Source organism: Mustela nigripes, chromosome 15 (assembly GCF_022355385.1).
Source record: "Mustela nigripes isolate SB6536 chromosome 15, MUSNIG.SB6536, whole genome shotgun sequence".
Classification (NCBI taxonomy): Eukaryota; Metazoa; Chordata; class Mammalia; order Carnivora; family Mustelidae; genus Mustela; species Mustela nigripes.
The window spans coordinates 48,085,397-48,110,370 of record NC_081571.1 but is presented as its reverse complement, the minus strand read 5'-3'; the positions used below and the strand labels follow the sequence as shown (position 1 = coordinate 48,110,370).

The 24,974-nt window shown below is 37.2% G+C and overlaps 1 protein-coding gene across 1 annotated transcript in view; it reads left to right on the top strand.

Moving 5' to 3' along the window:
- Positions 1-24,974, top strand: part of KLHL1 (kelch like family member 1) — a 402,166-nt gene that overhangs the window by 220,258 nt on the left and 156,934 nt on the right. Inside the window, exon 5 of the mRNA XM_059377441.1 lies at positions 23,729-23,941. Within this exon, the coding sequence (XP_059233424.1) occupies positions 23,729-23,941 (213 nt within the window). The remainder of the gene's footprint in view (positions 1-23,728; positions 23,942-24,974) is intronic.

Genomic DNA, 24,974 nt, shown 5'->3' with positions numbered 1-24,974 from the left:
CTGCATTCCCACCAACAGTGTAGGAGGGTTCCCCTTTCTCCGCATCCTCGCCAGCATCTGTCATTTTCTGACTTGTTGATTTTAGCCATTCTGACTGGTGTGAGGTGATATCGCATTGTGGTTTGATTTGTATTTCCCTGATGCCGAGTGATATGGAGCACTTTTTCATGTGTCTGTTGGCCATCTGGATGTCTTCTTTGCAGAAATGTCTGTTCATGTCTTCTGCCCATTTCTTGATTGGGTTATTTGTTCTTTGGGTGTTGAGTTTGCTAAGTTCTTTATAGATTCTGGACACTAGTCCTTTATCTGATATGTCGTTTGCAAATATCTTCTCCCATTCTGTCAGTTGTCTTTTGATTTTGTTAACTGTTTCCTTTGCTGTGCTAAAGCTTTTGATCTTGATGAAATCCCAATAGTTCATTTTTGCCCTTGCTTCCCTTGCCTTTGGTGTTGTTCCTAGGAAGATGTTGCTGCGGCAGAGGTCGAAGAGGTTGCTGCCTGTGTTCTCCTCAAGGATTTTGATGGATTCCTTTCACACATTGAGGTCCTTCATCCATTTTGAGTCTATTTTTGTGTGTGGTGTAAGGAAATGGTCCAATTTCATTTAGTGGCTGTCCAATTTTCCCAGCACCATTTATTGAAGAGGCTGTCTTTGTTCCATTGTACATTCTTTCCTGATTTGTCAAAGATTAGTTGACCATAGAGTTGAGGGTCTATTTCTGGGCTCTCTATTCTGTTCCATTGATCTATGTGTCTGTTTTTGTGCCAATACCATGCTGTCTTGATGATGACAGCTTTGTAATAGAGCTTGAAGTCCGGAATTGTGATGCCACCAACGTTGGCTTTCTTTTTCAATATCCCTTTGGCTATTCGAGGTCTTTTCTGGTTCCATATAAATTTTAGAATTATTTGTTCCATTTCTTTGAAAAAGATGGATGGTACTTTGATAGGAATTGCATTAAATGTGTAGATTGCTTTAGGTAGCATAGACATTTTCACAATATTTATTCTTCCAATCCAGGAGCATGGAACATTTTTCCATTTCTTTGTGTCTTCCTCAATTTCTTTCATGAGTACTTTATAGTTTTCTGAGTATAGATTCTGTGACTCTTTGGTTAGGTTTATTCCTAGGTATCTTATGGTTTTGGGTGCAATTGTAAATGGGATGGACTCCTTAATTTCTCTTTCTTTTGTCTTGCTGTTGGTGTAGAGAAATGCAACTGATCTCTGCGCATTGATTTTATATCCTGACACTTTACTGAATTCCTGTATAAGCTCTAGCACTTTTGGAGTGGAGTCTTTTGGGTTTTCCACATATAGTATCATATCATCTGCGAAGAGTGATAATTTGACTTCTTCTTTGCCAATTTGGATGCCTTTAATTTCCTTTTGTTGTCTGATTGCTGAGGCTAGGACTTCTAGTACTATGTTGAATAGCAGTGGTGATAATGGGCATCCCTGCTGTGTTCCTGACCTTAGCGGAAAAGCTTTCAGTTTTTCTCCATTGAGAATGATATTTGCGGTGGGTTTTTCATAGATGGCTTTGATAATATTGAGGTATGTGCCCTCTATCCCTACACTTTGAAGAGTTTTGATCAGGAAGGGATGCTGTACTTTGTCAAATACTTTTTCAGCATCTATTGAGAGTATCATATGGTTCTTGTTCTTTCTTTTACTGATGTGTTGTATCACATTGACTGATTTGCGGATGTTGAACCAACCTTGCAGCCCTGGAATAAATCCCACTTGGTCGTGGTGAATAATCCTTTTAATGTACTGTTGAATCCTATTGGCTAGTATTTTGTTGAGTATTTTCACATCTGTGTTCATCAAGGATATTGGTCTATAGCTCTCTTTTTTGATGGGATCCTTGTCTGGTTTTGGGATCAAGGTGATGCTGGCCTCATAAAATGAGTTTGGAAGTTTTCCTTCCATTTCTATTTTTTGGAACAGTTTCAGGAGAATAGGCATTAGTTCTTCTTTAAATGCTTGGTAGAATTCCCCCGGGAAGCCATCTGGCCCTAGGCTTTTGTTTCTTTGGAGATTTTTAATGACTGTTTCAATCTCCTTACTGGTTATGGGTCTGTTCTGGCTTTCTATTTCTTCCTGGTTCAGTTGTGGTAGTTTATATGTTTCTAGGAATGCATCCATTTCATCCAGATTGTCAAATTTATTGGTGTAGAGTTGCTCATAGTATGTTCTTATAATAGTTTGTATTTCTTTGGTGTTAGTTGTGATCTCTCCTCTTTCATTCATGATTTTATTTATTTGGGTCTTTTCTCTTTTCTTTTTGATAAGTCAGGCCAGGGGTTTATCAATTTTATTAATTCTTTCAAAGAACCAGCTCCTAGTTTTGTTGATTTGCTCTATTGTTTTTTTGGTTTCTATTTCATTGATTTCTGCTCTGATCATTATGATTTTTCTTCTCCTGCTGGGCTTAGGGTTTCTTTCTTGTTCTTTCTCCAGCTCCTTTAGGTGTAGGGTTAGGTTGTGTACCTGAGATCTTTCTTGTTTCTTGAGAAAGGCTTGTACCGCTATATATTTTCCTCTCAGGACTGCCTTTGTTGTGTCCCACAAATTTTGAACCGTTGTATTTTCATTATCATTTGTTTCCATGATTTTTTTCAATTCTTCTTTAATTTCCCGGTTGACCCATTCATTCTTTAGAAGGATGCTGTTTAGTCTCCATGTATTTGGGTTCTTTTCAAACTTCCTTTTGTGGTTGAGTTCTAGCTTTAGAGCATTGTGGTCTGAAAATATGCAGGGAATGATCGCAATCTTTTGATACCGGTTGAGTCCTGATTTAGGACCGAGGATGTGATCTATTCTGGAGAATGTTCCATGTGCACTAGAGACGAATGTGTATTCTGTTGCTTTGGGATGAAATGTTCTGAATATATCTGTGATGTCCATCTGGTCCAGTGTGTCGTTTAAGGCCTTTATTTCCTTGCTGATCTTTTCCTTGGATGATCTGTCCATTTCTGTGAGGGGAGTGTTAAAGTCCTACTATGATTGTATTATTGTTGATGTGTTTCTTTGATTTTGTTATTAATTGGTTTATATAGTTGGCTGCTCCCACGTTGGGGGCATAGATATTTAAAATTGTAAATCTTCTTGTTGGACAGACCCTTTGAGTATGATATAGTGTCCTTCCTCATGTCTTATTATAGTCTTTGGCTTAATATCTAATTGATCTGATATAAAGATTGCCACTCCTGCTTTCTTCTGATGTCCATTAGCATGGTAAATTCTTTTCCACCCCCTCACTTTAAATCTGGAGGTGTCTTCGGGCTTAAAGTGAGTTTCTTGGAGGCAACATATAGATGGGTTTTGTTTTTTTATCCATTCTGATAGCCTGTGTCTTTTGACAGGGGCATTTAGCACATTAACATTCAGGGTAACTATTGAGAGATATGAATTTAGTGCCATTGTATTGCCTGTAAGGTGACTGTTACTGTATATGGTCTCTGTTCCTTTCTGATCTACCACTTGTAGGTTCTCTCTTTGCTTAGAGGACCCCTTTCAATATTTCCTGTAGAGCTGGTTTGGTGTTTGCAAATTCTTTCAGTTTTTGTTTGTCCTGGCAGCTTTTAATCTCTCCTTCTATTTTCAATGATAGCCTAGCTGGATATAATATTCTTGGCTGCATGTTTTTCTCGTTTAGTGCTCTGAAAATATCATGCCAGTTCTTTCTGGCCTGCCAGGTCTCTGTGGATAAGTCAGCTTCCAATCTAATATTTTTACCATTGTATGTTACAGACTTCTTTTCCCAGGCTGCTTTCAGGATTTTCTCTTTGTCACTGAGACTTGTAAATTTTACTATTAGGTGACGGGGTGTGGGCCTATTCTTATTGATTTTGAGGGGCGTTCTCTGAACCTCCTGAATTTTGATGCTCGTTCCCTTTGCCATATTGGGGAAATTCTCCCCAATAATTCTCTCCAGTATACCTTCTGCTCCCCTCTCTCTTTCTTCTTCTTCTGGAATCCCAATTATTCTAATGTTGTTTCGTCTTATGGTGTCACTTATCTCTCAAATTCTCCCCTCGTGGTCCAGTAGCTGTTTGTCCCTCTTTTGCTCAGCTTCTTTATTCTCTGTCATTTGGTCTTCTATATCACTAATTCTTTCTTCTGCCTCATTTATCCTAGCAGTGAGAGCCTCCATTTTTGATTGCACCTCATTAATAGCTTTTTTGATTTCAACTTGGTTAGATTTTAGTTCTTTTATTTCTCCAGAAAGGGCTTTTATATCTCCTGAGACGGTTTCTCTAATATCTTCCATGCCTTTTTCGAGCCCGGCTAGAACCTTGAGAATTGTCATTCTGAACTCTAGATCTGACATATTACCAATGTCTGTATTGATTAGGTCCCTAGCCTTCGGTACTGCCTCTTGTTCTTTTTTTTGTGTTGAATTTTTCCACCTTGTCATTTTGTCCAGATAAGAGTATATGAAGGAGCAAGAAAAATACTAAAAGGGTGGCAACAACCCCAGGAAAATATGCTTTAACCAAATTAGAAGAGATCCCAAATCGTGAGGGGGGAGAAAGGGGATAAAAAGAGGTTCAAAAAGGAAGAAAGAAAAAAAAAAGAAAAAAGAAAAAAAAAGAAAAGAATAGAATTTAAAAAAAGAAAACAAGAAAAATATTAAAAAGAAAAAATATATATATTGGAAAAACTAGTTAAAAAACATTAAAAGAGAAAAAGGTAAAAGTTAAAAAAAATTTATCAGAAGGCGAGAAAAAAAAACAAAAAATGAAAAAGAAAAAAAAATTAAATTAACTGCAAGACTAAAAAAAATCACAGGGAAAAAGCCATGAGTTCCGTGCTTTGCTTTCTCCTCCTCTGGAATTCTGCTGCTCTCTTTGGTATTGAAACCCCACTCCTTGGTAGGTGAACTTGGTCTCGGCTGTATTTCTTGTTAATCTTCTGGAGGAGGGGCCTGTTGTAGTGATTCTCAAGTGTCTTTGCCCCAGGCGGAATTGCACTGCCCTTATCAGGGGCCCTGGTGAGTAATCCGCTCGGGTTTGCTTTCAGGAGCTTTTGTTCCCTGAGCGCTTTCCGTACCGTAGAGTTCTGGAGTATGGGAATACAAATGGCGGCCTCCTGGTCTCCGGCCCGGAGGAGCCGAGAGCCCAGGGCTCCACTCCTCAGTGCGCCCTCAGAGAACAGCGCCCCGTTACTCCCGTCTGCCTGACCTCTGGCCGCGCTCTGAGCTCACCGAGCCTGCGACCGGTTCAAGGTCACCCCGAGCTGTGAGCTTACTGTCGGCTCTGTCTCTGTAGCCGGCTTTCCCGTTCCAATACCCACAAGCTCTGCGACACTCAGACACCCCCGATCCTTCTGTGACCCTGCAGGACCTGAGGCCACGCTGACCCCGGGTGGGCTTCGTCCCAGTTTAGCTTCTGGAGCGATGTCCCTCAGGGGAACAGACTTTTAAAAGTCTTGATTTTGTGCGCCGTTGCTCCGCTGCTTGCCGGGAGCCAGCCTCTCCCCTCGGGGTCTATCTTCCCGTCGCTTTGGATTCACTTCTCCGCCAGTCCTACCTTTCAGAAAGTGGTTGTTTTTCTGTTTCCAGAATTGCTGTTCTTCTTCTCTTCGATCTGCAGATGGATTTTCAGGTGTTTGCAATCTTTAGATAAGCTATCTAGCTGATCTCCGGCTAGCTGAAGTAGTCTCAGCCTGCTACTTCCCCGCCATCTTGACTCCTCCTATAGAATCTTTTTTTCTAGTATTCACCTTAATTCCAAAAAAATTCTTTCTGTTTTACATATCAATATGCGACCATAGCACAGTTACATTTCTTTTATAAAAACTAAATAAAACATGGTATTTCCTGATAATTTCCAGCATGTCTTTTTAAATATATAGGGCACGTAGTAAGCTCTCTAATTTTTTTTCAAGTTTTTATTTAAATTCCAGTTAGTTAACATACAGTGTACTATAGTTTCAGGAGTACAATATAGTGATTCAGCACTTCCATACGATGCTGGTTCTATCAGAGGAAGTAGTAAGCATTCCTTTAAATATGCGTGAAAATTGTAAGAAATAATATCATGATCTTTGATACAAGCCCACCAGGGTTCAGTTGAATATTTTAATCTGTTTTTCTTTAATACTGTGTTTTTGGATCATAGGTGTCTTTCCATTTCATTGCTCTGTTGGTCAGTGTACTTTCCATTTTTATTTACTCTCCATTTTTTGGAATTCTGTAGGTGTCCAGTAATAAAATCTCAGAACTAAAAACCAAAAATTCATTTTATTCACTTATTTATTTATTTATTTATTTATTTATTTATTTATATTTATTGGAGAGAAAGAGAGAATGTGTGTGTACAATTGCGGGCAGGGAAAGGGACAAACAGTGCTGTTTCGAGTGCGGAACCCCCTATGAGTCCAATCCCACAACTCTAAGACCATGACCCTAGCCAAAATCAGGAGCCAGATGTGCAACCAACTGAACCACCCAGGTGCTCCCAAAGATTCATTTTAATATTGACAAGTTTGCTTTTTGAAGTTTTGATTAAAATCATTATTATCACTCTTACATGATTTTTCATTCTTTTCTTTTTCTTTTACTTTTTTTTTTTGGTGATCTCCTTTACTTCTGTTTTCTTCTTACTCTTATTTGAGGTCTTTTCTTATGATTGTATTCAGTTTCTCTTCAGCAGTTACTTCTCCCTACATTGTAAGAGGTTCAAACAAGTATTTATTCTAAAACAAACAAACAAACAAAAATGTTAAACACCAAGTTGTCCAAGGTTTGAGATATTTATCAAGGATTTAGTCAAGTAGATGAGTGTTATCTTAAAAAAAAAAAAAATGTGTATTGTAAAACCAAGGTATTGAATTCTCTCTTTCTAGAGCTGTAGTTCTCTCCAAATAATGTTGTTTCTGCTAGCACTAAATTTACTATCAGGCCTTTAAATTCTTTTTTTTTTTAAGATTATATTTATTTATTTGACACAGAGAGAGAGATCACAAGTAGGCAGAGCAGCAGGCAGAGAGAGAGGGGGATGCAGGCTCCCCACTGAGCAGAGAGCCCAATGCAGGACTCGATCCCAGGACCCTGGGATCATGACCTGAGCCAAAGGCAGAGGCTTTAACCCATTGAGCCACCCAGGTGCTCACTATCAGGCCTTTAAATTCTTACCATGAAGCTTCTACACCCACTGCTTTGCTGGAAAGTGCTCTTTAAGGACACTAATGGCAAATCTATGGATTTTGTTCTGCTTTCTTTCTTTTTTTCTTAAGATTTTATTTATTTGAGATAGGGCAAGAGCAAGAAAGAGCATGAGCAGGGGGGAGGGACAGAGGGAGAACGAGAAGCAAGCTCTCTGCTTAAGCAGGGAGCTGGACACTAAGCTCAATCCCAGGATCCAATAATCATGACTGGAGCCATAGGCAGACACTTAACCAACTGATCTACCTTGACACCCCAGGTTTGTTCTGTTTGTACTCTCCTTCAACTTTCAATATTTTTCAGTTGTGTTAATTCAACTGTTGAAATTTTATTTTGCTTCCTTTCTCTGTTTTTTTTTTTCTTTAAGATTTTATTTATTTGTCAGAGAGAGAGAGAGAGGACAGGGAGAACAACAGGCAGTGGAAAAGCAGGCTCCCTACTAGGCAGAGAGCCCAGTGAGGGACTCAATCCCAGGACCTTGAGATCATGACCTGAGCTGAAGGCCGCTGCTTAAACTGACTAATCCATCCAGGTGTCCCCCTTTCCCTGTTTCATGAATCTCTCTTTTCCTTCCCTTTTCCTTAAATAAGCCATGTTGGCCAAACTAGGACACCAGGTCCTTTCTGCCCCAAACTTCCCTTTTCATGAACTCCTATTTCCAGCTTCCTGTTAAGTAGTCCCCATATATTATGCCTAGTTACTTCAAAAGCAATGCGTCTTATAAAAACCTTTTGTATTTTTAACAGATGTGAAGTCTCAACATCTTTGTTTCTGCCAAAAGTAGCATTGATGTATTTGGCAAACACACTGCAAACTGTGTCCAGATTTAGGCCGGCATTCAGCCTCTTACACCTGATTCCACTCTGCTCACTCTACGTTGTTCGTTTGCTCTCCTCAAATAGGTCATCTGTTTATCCTTGACAAAGACTGTCATTGTCCCCCAAGCATATCATATACATTTCTGTCTTTCAAATTTTTTGTAACTTTTCGATAACTTTCCATTACATGTTTTATTTATCAGCCAGCTCATTCATGGGAATTTATCTGTCTACCCTAGTCCTTGATAATATAATCCCATCCCAAACAAAGTTAAGTACAAAGAGGAATGGTTTAAAGATACGTGATTCTAGGTTTAAATTAACCACTAATCTAGGTATGTGTCCTTGGATAAGTCTCTTAATCTCTATGAGCCTCATTACTTATGCAAAGAAAGGATACCAAATAAGATATAGGAGTAAAGTGCCTGTCACAGTAAAATCAATATTAGGTACATTAATATTATTTGTATGCCCCTGACAACTTTCAAATGGTGCATTTTTTCATTTATTTCTGTCTTCACAATTAGGCATTCAAATACAAGACCAAAAACATTATAATATAAAATATTTTAAGCAGTTTCCCTATATAATAATACTCTGCAAGTGTTATTTCCATTCTAGTCACCTGTTTGCATACACAGTGTCTTGAAACAGCACTGCAGCTGGTCTTACATACTTCTTACTGGCTAACTTAAGGCCCTTGATCTGTAACAGAACTAATTTACTTTCTTTGAGATTTACAGATCACTGGCCTTGGGGAATAAAGGACCAGAATGCTCCCAGGCCACAGAGGCCAGCAAGTCTGCTGGAAGCCCCCTTAGCTTGCTGATTGGCCCAGCAATCTTTTAGCAAAATGTTTTTCTTTTTTAAGGTCACATGAATGACCTTACTGACTTTCCTTTGCACATCTGTACTCCTTGCCTCTCTTTGCAGAAAGAACAGAGCTCTCTTGCACAACAACTGGGTACCAAGGAACAGATCTTTTTGCATAACCACCCCCACCCCTGCCCCAGTCACCAAGGAACTAGGAACTACTTGCACAACCTCCAAACACTGAAATAACCCTGTAGCTGACATCATTGAGTCTACACGTAATCAAAAAATATCACAAACCATTGGAACGTCTGGGTGGCTCAGTGGGTTAAGCCTCTGCCTTAGGCTCAGGTCATGATCTCAGAGTCCTAGGACCTAGGCCTGCCTCAGCTCTCTGTTAAGCAGTGAGCCTGCTTCTCTACCTACCTGTGATTTCTCTCTCTGCCAAATAAGTAAATAAAAAATCTTTAAAAAAAGAAAAAAGAAAAGAAATGTCACAGACCACTGCACTCCTTTACCTGATTAAAGGCCTTTAAAAATCTCTGGGCCAAGCAGAAACCTGAGAGTTGGCCTTTGGCCAAGAAACTGCCTTCTCCTCAGGTGGCCAGCCTCCTGAATAAATTTCATATTCCTTTCCAATCAAAACCTATCTCCTGAGTATTGGCCTTTCCAGCAATTGGCAGCTGAACTTGGGTTTCTGTAACTGTCTGACAAACGTAAACATTCTGTGAGTTTCTGGTTTGTGTTTATGGTGCTATTTAGATTACTGCTTAATTACTTCATTTCAAAGAGGAAGGATCTTTGTTCTCCCTAGAAAACAGAATCCAAACAAAATCCAAACAAAATGAATGGGTCAAGGTTTTATTGGGATATACAACCTCAGGGTTGCAAAATTGAGGAGAAAAGGGAAAGGAGGCTAGGAAGGAGAGAAAGCAAATACCAGTTAGTACATTTGTGAACTCTTCACAGCTTAACAAGCACAACTGGTAGTTTAGTAATGAGAAATGTCTTCCAAACAGACCAGGTGGAACCCCACTGTGGCTCAGATCTGCCCATCAAGGGGATAAATGGGAAAAAATTATCTGCCAATACATACTCTGTTTTCAGAAGTCAAATTTTGTCTCACTGTGCATTATTTCTCTCTCTTTCTTCAAAATTGTGTTAACCAGCTCTACTTAGCCAGTCAGTAATCCCACACTTCAGTTCAGGGAAACTCTTACCATGTCTACTCAGAGGGCAGAGGTGCCCCTCCACTAGGACCCAGGATCTCTTGCCTAATAAACCTAAAGTTGTAGAGAAGCAAAATACACATTCACAAGTGAGGTACTGGGGGTAACAGTGAGACTAATCCCAAATCTTTTTTTATCCTCCTAACCCATTAATTCTAACAACTGGGGATGCAGAATTAAATATCAGCATTGATTTAATGCATATACTATATCTTGGGGTACCATGTCCCAACCATGTGTGATGTTATGTCCAAAGCTGGTGCTTCATTCAAATCTTGGACATGCTCTTCTACCATTCTTCATGCCAGATGTTTAGGGGTCGTGTGGTAAGACCAATGAATCTCATGTTCAGGAGGCCATGGTTGTATCGCCTGTTCTGTAAAATAGGTTCCTTTTTCTAAGGAAACTTTGTCAGTCATAATTTTGTCAATCATACTATATAATTGGATCAGGAATTCTCCAAGACATAGGATGGTGCTGAGGATCCAAAGATGTAAACCTATGTCCAGAATATGTATGAATTCCAGAAAATATGAATGTCTGCTTCCTGCAACGTAGAAGTGGATCTATAATGCACTTTCCCACTGGCTAGTCTTTAAAGGATTGTGCCATATTAGGAATTAGCAATGATATAACTAGATCAGCTTTGTTGAAGGAGAGCTCGTGTTTTCAGACCTGTGTATAATTTCTATCTTTGCTATCATGGTCATCTTTTTTGGGCCCATTGTAATACTAAGATAGCTAAGGAAAGAAGATAACTCATGTGCATGGCATAAATTACATTGAGAGCCTCCTCTGTAATGGATGCTGCCTGTCAAGCATTCACAAAAGATTCTTACTTTATAATCACTCCAGGGGACTTACTGATGTAAATTGTCCCACTTCTCCTTGCCACTGATTTTTTCCTTTCAGGCTTCTCACCAAACTGTCAGTATGTATCAGTATCAGTGTCAGCACTATGTATCAGTATGTATCTGTATCAGTATCAGCACTATGTATCAGTGCTCAGAAGTCCATGTATGACTTTAGACCATCTTTCTCTCCTCATACAAAGTAGGTACCTAAGTTTACTTTCCACAGCTTTGCCTATGAAAACATTTCCTTTCATCGCTAGCCTGACTAGCACTGGTATTCCATGCCAACCTTTCCTAAACTAGGACTGAATTCTTTCCTTTTCCATAAATTTATTATAAGTTACCCCTGAGGCCATCCATGTGAACTGAGGAATAGGCACGCACTTGCTAGAGATTTTTAGACCTTACTCATGCCTGGTTTAAGTGCAATGCTTCCTTTGGAAAATTGCACTCACCAATGGATGGTTTCTATGATTACTTCTCATTACCACCCAGTAAATTTAATAACACCAAAACAATTTTCATAATCCTTGAATGTTCCTTGGTTAAATGCTTGGTCATCACTTGACCCTAATAGTGTTCCAAGACTTTTTTTTTTTTTTTTCCAAAAAGAGAACAATTCTTGATTGCACTGGGTAGTCTTGCTACAGAACTTTAGAAGTTGGAACTATGATTTTATCACTGAAACTTGACAGACTCTCTTCCCAACATTCTTATTGACCATGGCTACTTCCAGAACTAACTGAATGTCAAGTGAGATGGTACAAATGGAGAGAAGCTTACACAGTAACTGGGATTTGCGTACTCTAGCTCCATTAGAAACATATAGCCATTTTTGGCTTTGTTTGTTTCCTTTGCCTTTGGAAACAAAAGCTAAAATGAACTTTTGGGACTTCATCAAGATCTGCACAGCAAAGGAAACAGTCAACAAAACAAAGAGGCAACCCATGGAATGGGAAAAGATATTCGCAAATGACAGTACAGACAAAGAGCTGATATCCAAAATCTATAAAGAGCTCCTCAAACTCAACACACACAAAACAGATAATCATGTCAAAAAAATGGGCAGAAGACATGAACAGACACTTCTCTAAAGAAGACATACAAATGGCTAGCAGACACATGAAAAAATGTTCATCATCACTAGCCATCAGGGAAGTTCAAAGAAAAACCATATTGAGATACCACCTTTCACCAGTTAGAATGAACAAAATTAACAAGAGAGTAAACAACATGTGTTTGAGAGGATGTCGCAAAAGGGGAACCCTCTTACACTGTTGGTGGGAATGCAAGTTGGTGCAGCCACTTTGGAAAACAGTGTGGAGATTCCTTAAGAAATTAAAAATAGCTACCCTATGACCCTGCAATTGCACTACAGGGTATTTACCCCAAAGATACAGATGTAGTGAAAAGAAGGGCCATCTGTACCAATGTTCATAGCAGCAATGGCCACAGTCGTCTTGGAAAGAACCAAGACGCCCTTCAATGGATGAATGGGTAAAGAAGATATGGTCCATATATACAATGAAATATTATGCCTCCATCAGAAAGGATGAATACCCAACTTTTGTATCAACATGGACGGGACTAGAAGAGATTATGCTGAATGAAATAAGTTAAGCAGAGAGTCTCAATTATCATATGGTTTCACTTATTTGTGGAGCATAAGGAATAACACAGAGGATATGGGGAGATGGAGAGGAGAAGTGAGTTGAGGGAAATTGGAGGGGGAGATGAACCGTGAGAGACTGTGGACTCTGAGAAACTGAGAGTTTGTGAGGAGATGGGTGTAGGGGGTTGGGTGAGCCTGACGGTGGGTATTGTGGAGTGCATGTATTGCATGGAGCACTGGGTGTGGTGCATAAACAATAAATTCTGGAACACTGAAAGAAATTTTTAAAAATAATTTTTTTACAAAAAGAAAACATATAGCCAACCAACCCATAGACTTGAATCATATTCACATGACCTTTAAAAAGTTCAGAGGAACCTAATAAATGCTGTGCCTCATTTTCACTGGTTCCATATATGAAGGACAATGACTTGCTATCTAGAGAAGTTCTCCTGCTATACTCCAGACTATAAGATTATTGAAAAGTCCACAGATGCAGCAGATCCTTGTAAACTCATGGGATTTAGCCCTTGCCTTCTGGCATACAGGAGTCTTGCTAGGTCATCAAAAATATTTGCCACTTCCTAATCACTGAATCAGATTAGTATGATGATATCAACAGGGCGGCTACCTGTAATGCTCTGTGGAATGTCAGGATAGTCAAGGCTTTTGTAGACCCTATTATGGCAGAAAATAGTTATAACCAGAGTTCTGTGATTATAACAATGTACTGCCACCTTTGTGGTATAGAGAGAAACTTTTTTTGTTCTTTCTTGATAATGAGAATTGTGAAGAAAGCTTTTCTCCAGTCGGTAGCCAGATAATAATGCCCCTGGGCAACTAGGAGGGTTGTCCCATACCTGAGAGCACGACCTAGGTCAGGCTCCATGCCTGAGGGGATGCACTCTTCCTCTTTCCAATCCTTCCTGAGTTTAGTTTCTGTTTATTTCTTCCTGCCAACTCCTGAAATTCTTCAGGCCAACTCCTAACACTCTCCAGAGATGAGGGACAAAGTACAAATCTTGTAATTTTCTTGATTCCTCATATGACTTCAGTTCTCTGCTAATGGCATTTAAAACTAACATTGTTCAATGTAAAGATGGGATAGTAAAATTCATGCTAGTAGTTTAAAATTTTATTTTTTTTAGCAACTAAAAAGCAAATAGCAAGTAAAAAGCACCAAAGACAAATAAAAAGTGAGACAGTAGAAAAAAAGAAAAGCTTTGTATGTATCTTTAATAGCATTTTTTTCATGCTCCTTTAAAAAGAGGCTCTGCATTCACTTTGCATTGTGCCTCACAAATCATGTAGCCGGGCCTGCCTCCAGGAGATTCTGATACATTCAATAACTCAAGAACCACTGTTCTAACACATCAGGGAATTAATGAGAGAGCTCTGCCAGATGTTAGCATATCTTAATTACGCATTTATATCTCAGCAGATAATCACAGAGAAGGTCTACAGAACCATTGTACCCACAGTGAGACAAAACTTCATTTTCATGCAGCTTCTATAGGCCCCACTATACCCCAAAAGCCATTATGACATTTCAATGTCACCACAAACCTCTTATCAAACAGTCCTCAAAGGTATCTAGTTTCCCTTTCTCAGTGCTCATCAATCCTAGCAAAGGCTGCAGATACACGGGGGAAGGATCAGAGGGAAATTTATTGTATATACTTGTGGTGGTATACTTCTCAAGGGCTCGCATTCTGAAGTTAGTAGATTCTGACTCTGTGAAGCTATATTGATCTAGAGAGTGTACGGACTAGAATTAGTCATTTCAGTAGCTAATATCCAGTATCTTATCCCCAGCTATCACGTTTTCTTCCTCTTCAAAGGAAGCAATAGCGTTGGTGGTATAGTGGTGAGCATAGCTGCCTTCCAAAGGAAGCAATACCCTGAGGAAAAGCCCGTCACTCTAACCCCAACATACCTAAAGATCAATTCTATAGATTCTCAGGGATCTAGGAAATCTATATGACAGGCAGAGCACCCTGCTCTTTATTTTTATTATATGCATCTTGCTCCTGATGATTAACTGCTCCCATCTTGACTCTTCCATTCTGGAATATCAATATTTCCAGTGATATTAAACTCCAGGAAGAAGATAGCCCTTCTAACTCTGGCTTCTTAATAAAATGGTGCCCCCTTCAGCATCAGTTTTCAGGCCCTTCCAAGAAGCATAAAATGAAGGGATATTTAGCTCTTTAAAATAATCCCCTTTATTTTATATTTTAAAAGTATCTATTTATTTATTTTTATGAGAGAAAGAGAACAAGCATGTGGGAGCAGCAGAAGGAGAGGGAGAAGCAGGCTCCCTGATGAGCAAGAAGTCCAAAGCAGGACTCAATCCCCGGGCCCTGGGATCATGACCTGAGCTGAAGGCAGACACTTAACCGACTGAGCTACACAGGTGCCCCTAAATAATCCATTTAAATATTTCCACCTCCTCTGACTTCTGTTGTCTTCCTCAATAATACGCTAATAAAGTTCTAACATCACCAGCTCATATACAGTAGGGCATAATCCTAGTAAAATCAACTCTTAGCCAGTATACTGAATTCCAGATAATGAGTGACTGGCCAACATAAATAAATTTTCTTCATTCCTACATTCCTTCACCCTGACCATTAGTTTTTTACTTATTATTTAGTGTCTTTATTTTGTTTTGGTTCCCTCTAGTTGCCAGGTAGTAGGACACAAGCCTTAAATACAACTCTTAATCCTATGGCTACTCTTGAATAAGTCTTATAATATCATCCCAAGACAAGGGGAAGGGGAAAAGTGAGGTAAGGGGCTTGGTGGGAGTGGGATCAGGTAGGCCCTTAGGAGGGTGTTAAGTTCTTAGTGTTAAGTTCTCCACACATGATCCCACAAGATCCCACGTGCCCTTCTTCGACAAAGACTACATTAAGGTGTCTTGTTAAAATTATATATATATATATATATATGTATGTAATACAATTTATATAAAAAGTTTAAAGTTTTCTATCAAGCATTTTTAGATAAAAGACCACATGATTTTATCCACTTGATATACCCTAAGGATCTTAATACACAATGGTAAATTTATATCTTTTCTGTAACTTTCCTGTTATCACAAATTTAAAAATGTTTGCAACATGATTGGTTATATTACAAGTTTGGAACTAGGTACAATGCTTTTGGTTGAATTACCATCTATCCATATTATCACTGATGTTCTAGTAGTTTTTATGGGATTCCACTAAATTTCAGGGTGGTGAATGTAGGAATGAAGAAAATTTATTTATGTTGGCCACTCACTCATTATCTGGGATTCATGGCAGTTCTTGACTCTTTTTACTATATTTTATTTATAAAATATAACAATATTCCATGGAATTATGTTTGGCACCAACTTTCATATTTAATGCATTGTATTTAAACATACATGTAATGTAGCTAATAGTTCCTTTATTTTCAGAGAGAAAATGGCATGCACTAAATTATTTGGCAAACTGGAGGAAAATTTATTATACATTTATATAACTACTAAGGGGATTATCCTCTTGATTCCAGTTATTTTACATTCATTTCCATTTCATTCATTTCCATTTTACAGTTTTCATGGGAGAATTTTTATAGCTTGCTTTTCATTTTTATTTGACTTTTTTTGGACAGCAATTACAATTATGTTTGCTGTTTAAAAATTTTAAAATAGGTTAAATATAAGAGAATATACTGTGCTGTAATTTTTAACGTTGGTTGTAAGCAGCTAGTAAATTAGTCCACCCCAGGAGGAAAATAGTTTAAATCCTTTTATTAAGCAATAAATGAATGCAAAATTATAATTAAAAATATACATGCTTCTAGAGACCATTTAGACCTTAAGATCGCAAAATTGCAATGTATTCTTTGTTGCAGAATGCTAGTGCTGCTTTTAACTGCAAACTAATCAATGTGGTTATATAAGCAACTTCCATACTCACCCTTTCCTTTTCTTCTGCACATACTTTTTGCCCCAACTTTCTGGCTATTTTAGATTATGCATATAACAGGTTTTCCTGATGAATCATTTATGCTTATAAACATAAGAACAAAAGACTGTATAAATACAGGTTGACAAAACAATACTTTTTGGTCTTGAAAAAATTTATTTTCTGTTATGATAAGGGATAAGCTTTCTTTCAATTTTCTGTAAGCACAGAATGAGCGCTACCATATACATTTTATGCACCAAATAAGATTCTTTTAGTCAATTTTCTGAAAGATGTCCTTGCAAGGAAAACAGAATATTTATTTATTATCTTGTGTTAAAATTCTGTTTTCTTGCAAAGTTGTAGAGGATCATTATTTTTATGTTTTTATGAGGCATTGTAATTCCTTTAAGAAAAAGTTTATGTGATCAGGTAGGTGTCCTGGACACTTGGCTGCAGTGAAAAGAAACAGTTCTGAAGTCTTAGGTATGCTGTTGCCTCCTGATTTAATTGGCAATGATACCATTTCTCCCTGGGCTGGCACAAATATGTGCCTCTCATAAAGACTGTGCAGAGATTTTCACATTCCTCCTAACTTTTCTGTCTGCTGCTATTCTCTATGGTATCTATAAGACACTGAAAAGAAACTAGGCAAATACTGATGTAGAGCAATTTATGAAGAAGTTTGGGGGGCGGGGATCAGGTAGGTTTGGACTCTATAAAGGAGTAAATTTGCCTAATATTAAATTATAAAAATCAATACTACTACTCTAATAATTTATGCATGCATAGTATTACACAGTGTGCAAAGCATTAGGTTTGGGAATGGTTAGTTACTTGTCTGTTAAACCAAAAAAAATGGAAGTAGAACTGTTTAGCCGACTGGCCTGTTTTTTTGGTAGTCAAGTTTATAAATGATTTGTACGTGCTCCCCTTTTTCCTCTTCTATGTATTAGCAGACAATATATATTGTATATTTATGTTTTTGAACAGTATATTTCCAGTATCAAAAGTAGACCAACTTATTACAACTGTTGAAGAATCCAGTGGAAATAATTGTTTAGTTTGCATAACATTGTAAACTTAGGGATTATTTCCTTCTAAGTTCAATGTGCTCAAAAGCAAATCAGAAAGGTTTACAGAGTAGGTGTTATTACAAAACCCACTTTCAAAGTGAGGAGATGATATTTTGGAATAATTAAATGCCTTTGTCTGGGAAACCCTGACCAGAGAGTATTAGAATGGGATCTTTCTCCAGTCCTTCTTACTGAAGAATTATTGCTCTTCCCACTATAATTTCTAAGTTATCTTACCCCTTTAGCAACATTTTGTCGGAAAAGATGATGTCAAAATGTATGAGTCACAGACTCATATTTTCTAAGGAACTTAAAATAACAAAATTAGTTTTTGTTCCATATGATAATTTTGAAAGATGACCATCAGAAATAATTTCTGATACTGGACACATTTTTGGAATTGTTATATAATGTTTCATTTTAACATTGATACTCTAATATTTTTTGGGGGAAAAGTTGCTACCACTGAAGTAACCACACTTAATAAATGGAAAAGTCTTAGTAATGAAATTGGTAACTGCTCACTTTAGTCTGGCAGATTTGGATGTCGGTCATTTTCCTATAGCTAAAGAAAACTCAAAATAATATATATATATATATATATATATATATATATATATAAACACAAAATATATGTGGCCATTAAAATATACTGTTATTAAGAAAGGCTCTGATTTATAATTCAAATAAGAATTATATTCCATAGTCATTTCCTAAGCACTGACAAAACTGACAAGAAAAATACTGTTATATACATTGATAACTCTTTGAACATTTTTTCCTCATTTTATTAACTAAATAGTAGTAATTATATATGTGTGCATATATACACACCTATATAAACCATATATGATTGAAATTAGATTTTTATACAGTGATTGCTTAAAATTTTTTCCTGCATTTATTTGGAAAATGTCCTTGGGAAAGGTTAAAAAGTTGTATGTAAATAAACAACAGAGTCTGTAAGAATGTTTTTTATTTTTGTTTTATTTGTTCTCATTGTTGAAGGAAAAAGAAAAGAATCCATGTATTTCAGGGGAAATTCAGCAAAAATTTTATCTTTTACTGTAGCATCATTTTCTGGTTTTGAAGATTAAGATCATTTAGAGAGATTAAAGAATGATAGTTCTTTAACTTTTAAAAGGCATAAGAGAAGACAGAAAAAATAAAATCTTCAATATTTGAATAGCTGATCAACAGAATTAAAAATTGGAGTTAATGTAAGAAAATTTTAAGGCAGATTTTACTTCAAAATGAGGCAATTTTCTGACAAAGCTATTCCACCTTGATATGGCCTTTCTTATAGGATAATGGGTCTCCCATCTTTGAAAATACTCCCGTCATTGAAAATATACAGAAAAGTATATGGAGCATACATTAAACTAAGTAACCTCAAAGATTGTTTCCAATTTGAGATTATATGAGGCCATGGCAATTCTCGTTTTTAAACCTGGTATCCAATGATATGAGAATTATACCATACGCCAGCAACATTTCTTTGGTGCTCTGTGGACTACGAATCCATGAGAAATATTTCTTTGTTTGGGGAATTGCTATTCCAGAGAGGAAAGCAGTATATATCCTAATTCAAACTCCCCCTGGGCCTCCTTTATTCACCTTTCATTCTTATTCCTTTGACTTCATTAAATCCCCCATTTTTTTCTCTCCTCCTCATAAAATGTGTATATTTCTCTTTTAACATTGTAATTTCCTTCTCATTAGAAAGTATGTTTCTTAGGAGTCAGAACCTTCTTTTTCAGTCGCAGTGTTTTTTAGTATTATGAACATACTGGATAGTGAAAAAAATACTCGATGAAGTTTTGTTGACTAAATGATCAGTAAAGAAAATAGGGAAGACAGAGCAATGTGAATGTAGACAACACATCTAACAATATGAGGCTAAGTAAAGGGTAAGCTCAGAGGCAGAGTAGTATTGCCTCTGTCACACTTGCTGAGTATCCAATCCTTTAAGAACAGTAAATTAATTTAATCTTCACATTTAATCCTCACAACAGTGCTTTACAGTGGATACTATTTTTATCCCATTTACAAAGAATCCAACTTCTTCATCACACCACCAGTGGGTAGCAGGGTTGGGATCTAATTCCTGACCAACTCTCCAAGTCAGTAGTAATATGTTGATTCTCCATAATCACCATGCAACATCATGGAACTCAGATATACCAAGAAAGAGGTGGAAACAGGTTCAGGGGAACACTTAAGAATCAGGGTGCATACATGTGCCATAGATCAAAGTAAGACAGTAAATCTAAACTATGAATGATGAACAAAGAAGAACAAGAAGGGGAGCCTAACCAAAGGAGATAGTCTAGGTAATGTAATAGGACAAGAGACTGAATTCCTCATCCCAGACTTACTTTGACTATGTATGAGCTCCCCCCACTTCTACATTTTCATCTATAAAATAACAAGATGTGACTCTCTCCTAATGAGTCTCTGTTCCGTTTGAACTCTAAAGTAGTATTCAAGAGTTCAGGCAGCAACTTTAACACAGGTATTAAAACTTAAAAATTCAGGGGTGCCTGGGTGGCTCAGTGGGTTAAGCCTCTGCCTTCAGCTCAGGTCATGACCCTGATCTCAGGGTCCTGGATCAAGCCCCACATCAGGCTCTCTGCTCAGTGGGAAGCCTGCTTCTCCCTCCCCCTGTCAAAGTTTTAGAATAAATTTATTCCATTATATGGTCTAAATCACCCTGTCAATATTATTTCTCACAATTTTTCTGTGCTCATTCTTAATCAAACTGACATACCAAATATGGCACTTTATACTATATTACCTGTTATTATGTCTTTGCTTATATGCTTTTCCCTAGTTGTAATACTATATCTTTCCATTTCCTGTTTTCTAATTTACTCTCCTACCTAATATTCTAGGTCCATTTGAAAAACTGGCTTTTCTAGACTTGACAAGTCATTTTCTAAGCACTGCACATTTTATAGGTGTCCTATGTATGGTAAGCTTTTGATGCAAATCCATTTTGTTCTCCTCACTACAATTATCCAGGCCCATATGTTAGGTGTTCGGGAAATCTATATAGAATGAGTTATTGAATAAATTTAAAGTTATTGTACAAAAGGTAATAGGCCAAGGAATTTTGATGCCTCTCCCTACTTGTTCTCACACAAAGAGTTCTCTGAGGTGCACAAGCAGGGTTAAGGAAACTCATGTGAATTTATATTTTTTCTTTAGTGAATCAAACATAGTGAAATTAAAACAATTTCCAGAAGCTAGGTTGCAGAAAATGGGAAAATGTTAGGCAGGGTATCATGAAAAGGAGAACTGATGGAGAAAACAAAAAAGAGCAAAGAGAACTTTAGAACTCTAAAGTACATACAGAAAAAATAATAAACAACATAATATGTGAAACAGTATGAGAGATTCAATAATATCTGATATTAGCTTGTAATGTCCAGTTTATTTATAGCCATTTTTCCAAACCATGTGACTTATTCCCAAAAATGTAGTATGGCTAGCAAAGATATAAAATTATAAGAATACATCCTAAATCAGATGCAAGGATAAAAGAAAAATATATAATCTGCTGTAGTGATATTAAATGAAACTATTATTGGAGGTTTCTGAAAAAGAAATGAAACTATAAAAGACTATAGCCTTCCTAACAGATAGATTTCAATTCAATGTTAAGTTTTCTAGAGGCCAAATAAAAAGAGATATCTGATCAATTTCATAATTTACAACATCCATGATAAATGCAAACCAATTTACTCAGGAGAAGTGCAATTATTCTTGCTACTAAAACCTGCAAGAAATTTATCCCAAGGGTCATCATAAAGAGGCAACTGTAAAATATAATGAAATATGCCTTAAACAATATCTTTGATAGACACCACTAAGAGTTTCATAGACCTGATTTTTTTTTATGGTACCCCGTACTATGCTTTAGCTCTTCAATTCTGTGTGCGCTTTAATAGAGGCATAGATTTTTCAGTAACTGGAAAACCGGATAGGCAAGAAATCTTTCAAAGATTCTTGAGAAACATCTTTGTCTTACTAGAGTCTTTTAGACAAACTTGGTGGCGCCACATCTCAGAACACTCAATCGGTTAATTCGCTAAATAGATATTGGACAACTATAATTTGCATAGTACTTGTATTAGGCACAGAGGAAACACAAGGGATAAAAATTTCCAGGAAATCAGCTATTCTAGGATGTCAATCAAATGTAATTAAATAGAACAAAGGACCATAACAAAAGTAAAAGTAGACATTCTTTTGTGACAGCTGAAAGCACCTCAAGCCTTGGGTTCAGTTCCAAGGATATACTCAAAAGGTGGGTTAGGTCTCTTTTAGAAAATAGGTTTGGATCTGCTCTGACATAGAGATTAACAGCCACTGGCTGATTCTTCTACCCAGGGTTAGCTTAGTAGCGTAGTCATCATGCCTTCTGGGAAAAAAATCTAGTCCCATCTGTTTCAGGTTTTTTCCTACAATAGGCCTGTATTGGGATTTCTACCACAACTGTGCCTTTAAATCAATGATCTGAGAAACCTTACCTCTGTCTTCCTTGGAAATGAGACCTGGGAGGAGGTGGAATAAAAGAGGCAGCCAGTCAGATCACTGTCTTCTCTAACCACTTAGAGGCAGTATCTGCCACCAAAGCCTCTCTGCTAGCATGTAAGAAGGTCTTTGAGAAGGTCTTTGACAAGTCATTTTAAAATTCTGTTTGAAAAATGCTTCCCTGTTGTGTACTATTTCTAAAATTTTATTTTTCTCCTCAAAGATCACCAACACATCTATTCAATAAATACGTACTGTTCACCTGCTATGTGCCAGGATCTAGATATGCAAGGTTAATTGTCAAGGTGAATTTGTATCAAGAAGCTTAAAGTTGGTGATAACACCCCTAAGGTGCTGAAGATGAGGCCACAGTTTGGTAACTGCTGTCTCAGAGATACTAAGTACCATGCACTGTGCACACATGGTGGGTGGCATAGCCAGATCCAACATGACTGAACAGGACTCAAGAGTTCCATCTGTAACAAGTAGCTTTTGAATTGAATCTTGGAAAATGGCAGAAATTAGGAAAACAAAGTGCATAAAAGTCATTTTTGGGGCACCTGGGTGGCTCAGTTGTTAAGTGTCTTCCTTCGGCTGGGGTCATGATCCCACGGTCCTGGAATTGAGCCCCACATTGGGCTCCCTGCTCAGTAGGAAACCTGCTTCTCCCTCTCTCACCAGCAGTGCCCACCTCCCCGCCGCTTGTGTTCCCTCTCTCTCTGTCTCCCTCTCTGTCAAATAAATAAATAAAATCTTTTTTTAAAAAAAGTTATTTTAAGCAACAGATGAGTGAGGGGGTACATGTTAAACAGGATGGCAAACTGAAAAAGTAATGGTGACAAGAACACAAGAAAAGTTAAGAACTGTGGTCTTCAACTAAGGAAGAGGTCAGATCATGATGAATTAGTGTACTTAACCAAGAGATCTGAACCAAAAGACAAAAGGAGACCAAACCAAACCAAGCAAAAACTTCAGAGGAATGCCCTGAAATTTATGTTGTAGAACTATCATTTCACCATGATTACAGAGAATATAGTAAACAGGCTAAGAATAGAGTCAGGCAGAGTAATTAGAAGGTTATGGCAGCAATCTGGAAGAAAATAAGTGGGGATCTAAATTAAACCAGAGAAATTGTCATGAGAGGAGGGACGTATGAGAGGTAATAAAAGGGTGGAACATATATGCTTTTGGGACTTCTAAGATCTATCTGTCCTGTTGTTTTCCCTTCTAAATAAACAATGGTGCATCTTATAGTGTTACTTACTCCCTATGTAATTTCATTCCTACTTTCTTGTAGGATTCATGTATATGTAGTCTAGCTTTAAAAATTTTGAAATTCTATTCTCTTCACAGTCACCAAATCTTACATAGCAGTCCACTTGAAACTTGAACATTTAATCACTGAGTACATTCTGCCTGCATCATAAAGCTCAACGTTATAATCCTCCAGTTATTACAAGATCTGTGCTGTCTCTGATACATTTACACTTCAATTACAATTACAATGCTTTCATTTTAACAGCTTCTGGTTTCTGAAGGATTAAGTCTCAAGGATTATGTTCTAATGAGAACAAAGGTTATTGACGACTTTTCTCATTTCTTTCTGAGATGCTTTCCCAGCTAAATCAAAGTGAAGCCAAATTTATGCCAAGATGTTTTCTCCCTGCAGGAAAACATAATGGAAGTTATGAGAAATCAAGAGTTTTTACTGCTTCCAGCTGAGGAGCTCCATAAACTCCTGGCCAGCGATGATGTAAATGTTCCTGATGAAGAAACTATCTTCCATGCATTAATGATGTGGGTCAAGTATGATATGCAGAGGCGATGCAATGACTTGAGTATGCTTCTTGCCTTTATAAGACTGCCACTGCTTCCACCACAGGTAATTGCATGGGATGCTGTGTTAACAGCTACTCTGTATTGAAAAATCCTATATTAAAAGTAACATCAAAATGTAAATAAAACTAACAATAATTTAAAATAAAAATAATAATACCCATAAAGCATTTGGTAAAATAGTAACATTCAATTGATACATATTATGGTATACACACATGCACAGGCACACTGACTTGAAAGTAGAAAGTCCCTAAGTTTTATGCCTCTCTGTTACCATTTTCTTATAATTGTTTAATTCTTTATAAAAAAGTGGTATCATAAGCCATTTATTTTTCCTTTTCACATTTTTGGTTTTTCTTCTAATCCAATACTCTTTTTAGGAAAATTTGGTGATGGAAAATGATGGGTGATGGGTCTGAAGCTCATCTCTGCCATATATTGACTCATGCTCATATGACTATGCGAATGCCACTGAATTTCTCTGATATCCGATTTCCTCATCCATAAAATGAAATTGTACTACCACACAAAACTTTTGTGAGGATCAGATGAGACAATACATGCTAAGTACTTAATCTCATTACAGTATCTAGAAGATTTTTAAAACATTATAATTAATTCCCTGCTTCCCCATTTTGGAGATCAATGGATTTATCATCTATCTATCTATCATTTATCTATCTATCATAATCTGTTTATCTATTTATCCCTCCATTTCTACCTTTATATCTTATGATGCAATAATACAATCATTCTCTGATGAAAACACATCCTTGGGTTACATTTTAACACTCAATACATAGGATTTCTACCCTCAATAAACAGATAACACATATTACTGAATCATACACAGTTATGGAGTTAAAGCATTTAGCAGTTGGAATTATGGAATCTTTAATAACTGAAGCTAAGGAGAATCCAGACACCAAGTGTACCAACCCCCTCATTTTACTGATGAATTATGTAGGACAGGTGAACTGATAAGAACAAGTTCATTCAGCTTGTAAGAATAAGAGTAACTATTTTTCTCTGATTCATTATGTCTGTAAGTTGTGATGTTGCAAAATTGTCTATGC